This window comes from Parambassis ranga, chromosome 5, assembly GCF_900634625.1.
Source record: "Parambassis ranga chromosome 5, fParRan2.1, whole genome shotgun sequence".
Taxonomy (NCBI): domain Eukaryota; kingdom Metazoa; phylum Chordata; class Actinopteri; family Ambassidae; genus Parambassis; species Parambassis ranga.
The window spans coordinates 19396799-19408746 of NC_041026.1; the positions used below are offsets into that span (position 1 = coordinate 19396799).

The 11948-nt window shown below is 41.4% G+C and overlaps 1 protein-coding gene across 1 annotated transcript; it reads left to right on the plus strand.

Moving 5' to 3' along the window:
* The first annotated feature begins 2965 nt into the window (after nt 1-2965).
* On the plus strand, nt 2966-11235 carry cdk4 (cyclin dependent kinase 4). The gene is made up of 8 exons (XM_028405902.1): nt 2966-3218; nt 7186-7420; nt 7496-7631; nt 7746-7913; nt 8570-8679; nt 9523-9573; nt 9660-9795; nt 10493-11235. The coding sequence occupies exons 2-8, from the start codon at nt 7203-7205 to the stop codon at nt 10592-10594; spliced, it is 921 nt and encodes a 306-aa protein (XP_028261703.1). The 5' UTR covers nt 2966-3218; nt 7186-7202; the 3' UTR covers nt 10595-11235.
* Nucleotides 11236-11948: the final 713 nt, after the last annotated feature.

The following is an 11948-nucleotide window of genomic DNA, read 5'->3' on the forward strand; positions in this document are numbered from 1 at the left end:
GAAAGAACTGCACATCATCATCTTCTTCAAATCATCATCATCATCATCATCAGGATCTCCAGGGAAGATAACAAAATGCCACTTCCTGTGCACGTGCCTGGCCTCCTTCCAAGTTGATTTTCAGGTCGGTTTGCAGGCTCGCCTAAGCTCAAACTTCTTAATCAGCCTTCAGTTTCCCAAAAGCACACCCTCCCTCCGCGCAGCCGAGCAGAGATGAGCTCCATCCAGTGTGGGCGGTGTGACTGTGGCTGCTGTCCAAGGTGCTGATATTCATGTGACGTGGAGACCACGTGCTAATATTCATCTGCTGATCGAGAAGAGAAACAATTGTTATATTACAATACAATAAAATACATATACAATTGTATATATTATATATATATATACGCGCGTGAGTGCATGTATGTGTGTTTGTGTGTGTATCAGACAAACAGAAGAAAAGCTGCTCATGGCTGGGACACAGAATAGACTCAACAGTGGTCACAGGAACACCTCTGTCAGATAATTATGAGGGTTTATTATTAGGTAAACAGGACTTCTGTTCCTTCATCACAAAGAGAAGCTGTTTGCTGGAACCATCTGTCTGATGGGACTTTTTTTTCAAAAAGTTATTTTGGATACCAACAAACTGGTTTAATCAGACAGCCATGTGCTGTGTGGTCCTGCTGCACTCAGTAAACCTCAGTAAATCAGTTCAGTTCAAAGGAATTACAGTGATAGTTGTTGATGGTTCTAGACATATAATAATAATCACCTAATTATCTTAAGTGAAAACATGTGTATTAATCCCCTTTTTAATAACATGTGTAAACAGATTGACAGCCACGTTTGTTTTTACTGAAAGGACTCCTAGATAAATGGCTCAATAGCGCCCACTACAGTGCAGCCCCAGGGCTACATTTACCATATGGACTTAACCATCATGAAAAAAAAATCCTACATGAGCAATATCCTAAAGACAGCTGACGGTGTGTTTCATTTAAGGGAGTGTTTATGTTTTCACAATGTAATTAATTAAATAGATAATTAACCATATCCTCTTAAGTCGTGGCACGTTCAGGGACTGTCTGAGTGTTTGTTTATCCCCGTGTTTATCCTGGACTGGTAAACCTATCCAGGGTGTACCCCACCTTCCCGCTCATCGACAGCTGGGATAGACTCCAAACTCTGTAAAGGATAAAGCAGATTAAGACGGTGTATGGACAGACATATTCAGAAATGTGAATAGCATAGGCATAACAGAGTGTCTCATTATGAAACAGGAAACTGCCTTACCTCACATATTTCTCTAAACACTTCATGTGCCGACTGAGAACAGGAGCATTTGTTGGCTGCTTGCTCTTACCTCTGTGGTCCAACTCAATCAAACTCAATCAGATTTAGGTTGGGTGATGGAGGAGGAGGTCACATCACTCCATCCCTCTGTTTCATTGTCAGGCACATCACCAGTGTTAAACCAGAAATCTCAGATGTCTTCATTCCTAATGACATCCCTCAGGTTCTGCTGCAGATATGTGACATGAACACTTCATTCATGCATGTTTATGTTGAGATGTGTCAGCTCTTTAGAATCACACATCGATACTTCGACCCTCTATCTCTGTTTAAACTCTCAAAGCTCCAAAAGTATAATTTCCTCAGAGTCTTTCTGAAGACGTAATCACTTCACTTATAAATAAGGAATAAAGCAGAGCCATCATTAATGTATTCCTTCTATAAGACCAGTCATCCTGTGCTGTGAAAAAAGGCCAATAAAACACAGGCAGATGTCTCTAGAACAGTTTTCCTGGTGGGGCAGAAAGCCCTGCAGCAACTCAACATTTTCAGAGCATCAATGCTTCGTTTCAGACTTTTGTCCGCCAAGATGCTGTCACTGTACTACGTTCTCATTTCTGGTCACAGCTACAAATTCTGACAGTGCTGACTTTCTTCCCTTCTAGCAAGCAGCAGGAGCACAAATATAAGAACACTGGAGAGAAAACGTGCAAAAAGATCTGCATCCCAAAAGGATTTGTCGCACAGCACACCAGGAAACACAAAACCATAAGAGGCATGATATTTATAGACAAAAAAACATAGACAGTAGTTTTGTTTTCCTTTGTGAGCACACAATGTAACCAAGGAACATCTAAAACAATACTTAACCTGTAATGTGTCATTGACTTGAAGGTGGACTCCTTACTGAGTCATGAACCTATTTTCTCCTCATTTGGAGCTCTTATTTGTCAACACTACACTTTTAGGTCATTACTCAGGTCTACACAGTGCAGGCTTCCCTGAGAGCACAGAGGACATCAGGCAGGATGTGAGTTAACTGTTAGATCAGATTATTGTGTCCGACCTACAGTGACTAAAAAAAGACACAAAAACAGTACTTGAATAATACATTACAATTAAAATTGATAATAATGATAATTGATGCTGATGTCTTAATATGCAGCTTTATTGGAATCAATGTGTTTGGCACACACACACACACACACAGTAGACAGATGCGTGCATGTATATTTACACCTCACCCTATCATAATTACATTATCACAAACACATATTAACATATACGTGTTGAAGTGTATTGTATATACATTTATTTTACTTTGCTGTTTTCTTCTATGAAAGCTAGCAGAGTCACCCCAAGTCTTAACCCCTGGTTATGTCTGAACCCCTGAAGTACTCAATCCTGTAGTAGGCCTATAATAAATAACAATAACAATAATAATAATAATATTAATAAATTAGTTAGCTATAATCAACACTTCCTGTGGTGCCATGACGACCGTTCACTTTATCTATTTTTTACATTTTACGCTATTTCTTACTATCAGTCTAGTTGGCGATAAAGTTTTTAAATTCATACCCTGCAGAGAACCAGTAAAATGAGGTACTATTTCTTTGCTCCCTGAAAAGTTAGTGTGTGTGAGTGGAGCTGCTCTCACACATGATTTAATTTGGCCCCGCCTCCTCAGAGTTGCTAGAAGCAACAGGAAGACAACCCAAAAAGGGTGCAGGCTCGAAGGAAAAACAGTGGAGGCCCAAATCACATCGGTTGATTCACTTCTCCTCATCAGATCCACCGCCGGGCTGTAAAACCTGATCCCGGAGCCGACCTGCCACTCCTGACCCTCTCGTCTGTGAGACTTCTACGTGGCAGACTGAATGAGCATGTCCTCCTCACTGAGCTAAAAGTGAGCTGCCACAGAAGAAGAAGAACCAGCCGAGGTGAGTGCAGTGACTGCGATCACACGGAGCTGCTCCTGATCCCAGTCTGTCACACTTTCGGGCTGCGGGTTTTTATGTAATGTGGCACACATGTGAAAATACAAGTTACAGGCGGTGGTGAGTCCCATCCGCCGCTGGCAGTAGTTCTCTGTGTTTCCCTCCGCCACGTCAGTGAACGTGGAGGTGAGAAAACGAAAAGTCCGTGTGGCCTGTTGTTGCTGCACTTTCTGAGCAGTTTAATTAACAAAGGAGCGCTATGGAGGAGCACCACGTGTCGGGCTCTCCGCCTGTCCTGGCCTGCTTCTGTGTGCCTCCGCCTTCAGTGTCACTGGCCTGCAACGTAATGAATGAAACATGGGAGATGAACGTCTGTCACACAATCAATACTGACAGGCTGTGCTGTGATCGATAGCTGCTCTTACACACAAGCAGGTGAGTGACCTCAGTGCTGTGAGACATCTGTGAAAGTCTCCAGCTGTGCAGCTGGAATCTGTCCTCATGTGGTGTCATAGAGAAAGGAAACCAGGAGAGGTTTTTAGGAGCCATGCACAGGAAGTCTGACATGAGGGCCACCATGAGACACTAGTTTCAGTCTAAATCATCTCTTTTCCCATAAAGCTCCTAAAAAATATACCCAGCTATACTCAGGAGACTGTTTGCAACTTTATTTCTTTCTGTAAAATATATTTTTTTTTAAAGTAGGGATTAAAACAATTCCCTGACAAAGTGCTGTTTCCCCATTGTGGGACAAATAAAGGGTTTATTAATAATCACATAATTGCCAGCTCCAGGGCAGCTCCACGAGTGGCTATTTTCTTGTCAGGCATCTGTGAATGTTTATTATACAACTCAAACTGCATTTAGGCTTAAAGGCCCTTTGAGTGACGGGTGGGTGTCGTCACTGATCGCTAGCTTCTGCATGACAGAAGGTGACGTCTGGTACCCATCCTGTCTTCATGTCTATATGCTTTCAAGTAAGTAAATCACATTATTCAGATGTTACACTGAATAGTCCATGAAGCCGTTTTGGCTGCATTCTCATTTTTGTTATTTTTTAAGATGTATCTTGATGGTTTACATTCACATATGTGTGAATCACATATGGGACCACATCCTATTGTGACTCAAGTCTTGATGCAAAAAAATCAGGCATGATGATCAGATTTGTGTGTCCATCCAGCCCTGAAAATAATCAAATTTAGGTCATATCACCTGAACAAATCAGATTTGACTTGCTGCCGTCTGGTAGTCTGATCGTGGTCTTTGTAGCAGCAGACAGCAGAAATTTGTTTGTTGTTTTTATAGCTGGAGTCCATGTGAAACTTGTTAAATGTGAGCAAGTTGTTGCACTCTGTTAACACAGAGAAAAGATGGACCATGAGCTTGGTGCTCTGGGGTAGCATGCACCCCAAGAACTTGACTCCTGAAAGGTCCTACAAGTACAAAGAAGATCAATAAATAGGAGAAGGATCCAATGGAAAGTAGCATTGTCTGCCTTATAAATAGTAGTGTGTTTTAAGATGACAACTACAGACTTTAAGAACCATGATTAAAAGTTCAAAACCTCAAAGCTCTACACTGCAGTTATCCTTAAATATCTGTTATGAATCTTGGCCCCACACACTGCCATAAAGGTTTCTGGGTCTGCTTCAGTCACATGATGAAAGTCCCTGCTGCACTCACTCTTTGCCCTTTTAGACGGTCGGGTGGCTTCAAAGCTGCTCTCTAGAAAGTAGGTGGTGTCACAGAGGATTTGTCTGTCTGTGTATCGCTGATTGCTTTAACCCCCGACTTGTCTAGTTCTCTTTATCTTGTCTTTTTGACTTTATGTACAACTGTGTATGTATGTAATATATAGAAGTCTATAAAGTAGCTCAGCTCAAACTTTGGAACGACATTCTTTTGCAGTGTAAAAAATACAGTTTTATTTCTCAGATTGTGGCCTTCTGTGGCTCTTCTGACTCCCACAGCTGCTCCTACAGAGGAAAGTTTCATGATAAAGAGCTACAATCAGCTGCAGCTTTTATGCTACGCCAACATTTGGAAAGTGTGTGGTTGGTGGAGTCACCCTCCTTTCAGAATGAAACCTTGATATTATCATCACATCAGCCTGTATAGCTATATAAGAAGTGTTATGATCATATTGGGGATGTTTTTGTGTTTGTGTTCTCTCCCTCGGTGGAGTCAGGTTTGCATGGTAATTTTTTTATTTTCAGCCTCACCCTTTGAGTGAGTCATGGTAAGAAGAATTCATTCTTCTTGATCGTCTTGTAGATGCACAGGAAAGAAGGCAGATTCTTGTCCGCAGACAGTCTGACTCAACTTTCTTTGCATAAGAGGAGGAAACGTGGTGGTAATGTTGCTTCCTTCTATAAAACTGCTTTATGCTGACCACTTCAACAGCTGTGGTTTGGCAGCATATGTTCGGGTTTGACTGCTATGTGATTCAGCTTTTTAGTGAAGTATTGATGCAATATATCCATTATTAAAGGTTAGACCACAAAAACAAAAAAAAATATAGCATTCAGCTTTACAAACCTACAGCCCAGATGTCTGGTTCTGTGAGTGTTGGATACTGGAGTACTCGTGGTGGACAATGAAGATGGCAGAACAATACACAAGAGAATGAATTCCTGGCTGAAGTGTTTGGCTTTCAGAGGATTGTGTTTCTGCTCCTTTGTTGTACTTTCCTCACTTTCCTCTCCAAAAGCAATTTGAGTTCCAGACCTACTTCATCTCTTCGTAGTTTATACCAGGTTGCAGAGTTTTTCTGCTGTGTGTGTGTTTAATGTTTGAGTCATATGAAATGAATTGACATAAGTTTCTATATCATGTTAAACACAATAATTAAGTGTGCATTTGTAGTTAAGTATTAGGAGTCTAATGAGCCATTCAGACATGTAGCCCCTTGTGATGTCACAAGAGTACTGCACTTCCTATGACAGGTTTTAAAGCAGCAGTGCAGGGCTTTTAAGCTACAGGCAGTAAGACATCCTGCCAGGTGATACATATGTAGGCAGAAGGTGGGTGAAAATAGCTGATTGGGGGCGCACTGAGCAGAGGAAGTGTAGCAAACTAGTTTGACAGATTGAAGGCTGAGACTTAAACAAACAAAAGGAAGCAGTAGGGTGATGTTCTTTCTGGGTGCAGGCTACTTCCTGGAAGGAGATGAGAGGGAAAGATGGGACGGAAAGTTGCTTCCTGTGCTGCTGAGCCTGCATCAAGTGTATTTTAACATGACACTCAGTGAGGACATGGACCTGCTTTAATGAAGTCACCAAGGTCTCCTACAGCTCGTTGTCTGCTGACATTTTTCACTTTTGATGGATCTAGAAGGGGCATAGGTAAATTTATTCTTGGACTAATGTGGGTCACATATTTCTGCCTCCATTCCAAAAGAGGTTTGCACTGTTAGTCATAAAATGTTGTGTAATAGTTTTGTTGTAACAAGTCTTAACTGCTCCCATGTAATATAAAATTATTATTATTATTTTGATATGGATCTGGCACTATTGTCAGTATTGCTGTGCTGTGTTTTGATTATTTGCTGGTATGTAAGGCTGCCAGTGACGGTATGGCAGCAGAGCTTCCTGTGTATGAAGTGAAAATGACTTCAGATGAGCCTGACACTGGTGTGGCATTGTGGTGCAGTGTGGTGGTTGTAGTGGTTAGTACTGTCTCCTGACAGGAAATACGTAATGGGTTTGAATCTGCTGGTTCTGCTGGCTTCTGCAAGGGTTTTCCTCCAAAAGACACATAAGTACACTCAAAGCCAGCACTCTGAATGATAAAGCAGTAGTGATAAAGCAGACATGTACAACAATGGACTGAAGAAGATGAAACCGTAACAAGGAAGGCATCGTCTTGACAACCAACATTAGACAAATATGCTGACTATTTTTTTCATCTTATTGTTATTAATGGTGTTCACTTTTGCCTGTAATGTGTGTTCTACTTTGCCCCTCAGCCTCTTTGAACCTGGCCATGGCCCACGGCGCCAGTATCCAGTATGAACCAGTGGCAGAGATTGGCGGAGGCGCTTATGGGACTGTTTACAAAGCTCGGGACACAGAGAGTGGCAAATTTGTGGCTCTGAAGAGTGTGCGCGTCCAGACGGACCAAAATGGCCTCCCAATCTCCACCGTCAGAGAGGTGGCTCTGTTAAAACGGTTGGAGCAGTTTGACCACCCCAACGTGGTCAGGTAAGATGGTCGTTAGTGCTGTGGTCTGTAATCTACTCGAACATCTCTCACTGGAGCCTTTGTTTTTTATTCCAGGCTCATGGATGTTTGTGCCACCCAGAGGTCAGAGCAGGAGACTAAAGTCACTCTAGTGTTTGAACATGTGGACCAAGACCTCAAGACATATTTAGAGAGAGCTCCGGCTGCAGGGCTATCTCCTGACTGCATTAAAGTGAGAACTGAGTGAAGCAGCAGCTAAAACTATAAGCACTAACATTGTTAAATTGGTCAGAAAGCAGGTGTTTTCTTGTGTTTTCAGTGAAGTAATGCCTCCGTTTTGTTGCAGGACTTGATGAGGCAGTTGCTCTCTGGCCTTGCATTCCTTCACTCTAACCGTGTGATGCACAGAGACCTGAAACCAGAGAATATTCTGGTGACCAGCCAGGGTCAGGTGAAACTGGCTGATTTTGGACTGGCCAGGATCTACAGCTGCCACATGGCCCTCACTCCTGTGGTAAGAAGTGTACTTTCTTTTCAAGTCTTCCACCAATTCATCTATTTACATTAGGTTTGTTTGGAAATGAAAAGCCAGCTCTTGTAACATGTATCTGTACCACAGATGTTTAAAATGCATCAACATGCTGTTGTTGATGAAGATTCTCAGTCATCCAGGTCATTTTCATTCAGAAGGTTGAAGCAAGGCATCTGGACTTGTAGAGTTTTCTTGAAGACGCTTCATGCCATTTGCTCTTTCTCAAACCACTTTGCACCTCACAAGGCTGCTGCAGACTTCACAGTTGTTTGGGATGCCTGCATCATGAAGCCCATACAAAAATCTAATGCTCTTTAATCAGAGGTGAACAGCTGTCTCTGCGACTTGCATTGCCTTGACTGACACTTCTGTGAGCTCTGCCAGATGACTGAGGCTGTGCTCTTTGAAAGAGGAAAAACACAATGTTTTCTCTGAGTGATAATTGTACATGTCAGTTTGGCTTAAATCACTGCACAGACTTCAGCTTACGTGTGTGGTGAACAACCTGGTAAGTGAGTTGTTGCCCTAACAGGCTGCATTTTGTTTGCTGTGTCATACATGCTGAGGTGTCTGATGACAGAGCTGATGAAGTTATTGTGTTTTTTGTGATGTTTTTGCTTTATGTGTATGTCTCTTAGGTAGTGACACTGTGGTATCGACCTCCTGAAGTTCTGCTGCAGTCCAGTTATGCCACACCTGTTGATATCTGGAGCACCGCCTGCATTTTTGCAGAAATGTACAGACGCAAGTGAGTTCTAATGCAGTATAAGTCTATTTATATTTTGACAACACACGCTCACACACACACAAACAACCCTTTAGCTTTGCTAAATGCTTTGTGAAAGTATTCCCCTGGTGCCATAGAATCAGACATCTAAACATGTCTTGAGGCCCACATTGGCAGGTGTGTAGCACCTTTAGACTCTCTTCTCAGATAGATTCTCTTATCAGCTGTAACAGATTCACTCATCGCTGACACTGACGTGTGTGTCCAGATTGTATCTTTAACACCGTCTTTGTGTGTATGTGTCAAAGCAGTCCTGATGAGTCTCTGTTCAGGATGGTTCAGATTTTAGCTGTTAATAGGTCACATCAGCAGGTGATCTTTGTTATGAGGTCCTGAGCCACTGAGTGTCAGAGATGAATTGATTTTACCAGGCACACATTATGTTACAACACACACACATACACACTCTCTCAGTCAGGAAACAAATGGGGTCATTTTTTTGACATACACAGTAAATGAAGATGGAGGAACCGTCCATTATGTCATGGCAGTTTTGAAGCTCAGTGTGTGAACAGTGTGTCTGCTAAGACTGTTGTAGTAAGGATTTTGTGAATGGGCTGTCTAAGGTGATGCATCACAAACAGCTTTAATTCACCAGAGAATCTTAGAACTTCATAATTTAACATTATGGAGTGATACACACAGTAGCTCTATCTAGTGGTAGAAATGACACACAGCATGAAAACAGTGGAGCTAATAACTGCTTTTTGAACAGTTTATATGAGGATGATGGGTATACAGTACTAAAATAACATTCCTGCAACCAGTTTCAATCCTTTAACTAAGCTGTAACCTTTCTCTCAGACCTCTGTTCTGTGGAGAATCAGAAATGGACCAACTGGGGAAGATTTTTGAGTGAGTACCACTGTTCCAGCACATTTATCTCACTGAAAGATCTAATCAAATGTGTGATTCTTGTTTCAATGAAAATGTCCTTTCAGAGTCATCGGGTTACCACTCGATGAGGAGTGGCCTACTGACGTTAAACTATCGAGAAAAAACTTCCCCCCCGTCACGGCTCGCCCAATCACTGACTTTGTTCCAGAGATAAATGAGCAGGGGGCAAAACTGCTGCTGGTAAGACCTGTGACTAAACACAGAACATGGCAGTCAGGATATTCAAATCTGTGTCCTCATGTGTCCACATGAAGAACAGTGTGTTTGTACATGCACTTGTTCACAGTTTTCAAATGCAGATTAACCATTCATTAACGAGCAGTTCACACCTCTTCCATAGATGGGATTTTTCCCCCCCATAGTGTAAAAGTACCTGAAACTCACTGCTTAACAATAGTGAAGTGTTTGAGTGTTAAAATCTTTGTAGCTGAACTTGAAGAAGATGTCTTACCTCTCATCTGAACTGTTGAGGCACAAAACCATCAGGTTTGCTATCTCAGTGTTAACCATGCATTAGAAAGCCTCTCTGCCGGAAGGCCTGCTGAGTGCAAATATCATTGTTGGATTGGATTGTGAGGATGTCTGAGTGCCCGCCTCTGCCCTGCTATATACTCCCAGGTGTAAACTGCTTCAGTGACAGCCACCAGGAATTTCTGCTGTTTGCATGGAAACTAGTCAAACCAGTTCTCACTTTTTGAATAATCAAACGTTCACTGAGCCTCCTGCTTGTGGTTGGTATGCTACCTGGTTGCTGTTTATTCAAAATCTGCTGTCAGTGCTCTGATTTAAAATTCATTGGTGTTTTCTTAGAATGCCAGACTGAAATGTTAGAGAAACACAGCTCACACTAATGTCAGACTTCTCTTCCCCTCCACAGGAAATGCTGACCTTTGACCCCTTGAAGCGAGTATCAGCCCTGAATGCACTAAACCATCCATATTTCCAGGAGGAGGAGACATTGACTCAGACAAAAAGCTGAAATCAGGCAGAGAAAGTGCAGCCAGAGGTAACAGTGTCAAAGTTTAGGATGTCAGTGTTATTCACTGCTTTGCCGTTTCAGATGTTTGGGGTATATTTGGAACATTATTTTGTTTATATTCCTGCATCAAAAACAGAACTACTGCCTAAGAAAGGGATGAGTGAGTGCAGGTGTCGTTGTAAATGTCATATTTAATGATGTTAACGTGTCACGTCTTAAAGGACAGTATCAGTGTTTTTGATTTCTGGATCAGTGTTGTCAGTGGGGACCGATACAACTGTCACCTTCTTACGATCGTGTTACTTTTGTAGTGTGTCTGACAGGAGTGACACCTCAGAGTGTTAGAACAACCAGTTTTTAGTGATTTTACTGTGTTTTAATATTTATCGTACAAAAGAAAAAAATAACACGAGCCTGTGATAGGCATTATACTGAATGAAAGAGGCTAAACAGAACTCAAATCGGGAAAAGGAAAGGTAGGAGAGAGATAAACGCACAAAAATGTCACACAAATCATTATATTTCCCTGACAAAAAAAGTATATCTTTGTTTTTATTGGAGGACTGAAGAGTGGGACTTCATTTCATGTTTTTGTTCAGTTGATAAAATGGTCTGAAATCAATCATTACTGCAAATAAAAAGACAGTTCAATCACCTTCAGACTTTATTTGTGTATTATTATAAAAGGAAAAATGCTAATGATTGCATGAATGAAATTGACTAAAAAATGACAATTGATACTAATCCAAGATCAGCCTGATGACATCATAATTTATTTGTGTTTTAGGGAAATAATAAAAGAAAACCCCAACTGTATGTGTTAATAAGACATCCAGATTTCCATTGTTTCCATGTCTCCATGCTATTAGCTTCTGTATCCAGTCACTATATTAGTGTTCAGATGTTACTCAAATCAAACAGAAGTTATTATCTGACATAAAATGTAGAATGTAGAATAATGGAGCTAAAGCATTGTATTGTATTCATATTTGTCCAGGTTTCACTCAGAATTTCCTTCTGTGAGCTTCACACACATTTGTTATCAGTTTATTGGTTTTCTGACTGATCAATTAGGGCTGCCTGGTTTACAAATGACACAAAGGCAGATAAATGTCTCTAAATTAGCGTGTTTTGAAGATGTTAATGACAGGTTAATGGTGAGGAGGCACACAGATAGAAGCTTAATCCCCCTTAAGAGAGAAACAGAGAAATCCATTACCTCTCTTGAGCATTGTTTATTTGCAAACCTCTTCATCTCTTCTATATTCTTCTCCTGTCCTGCATCTAATTACCCAAACCCCTCAGTCTCATCAGTATATGCAGCTTTCTCTCTGTGTCTTCTGCAGTTCATTAA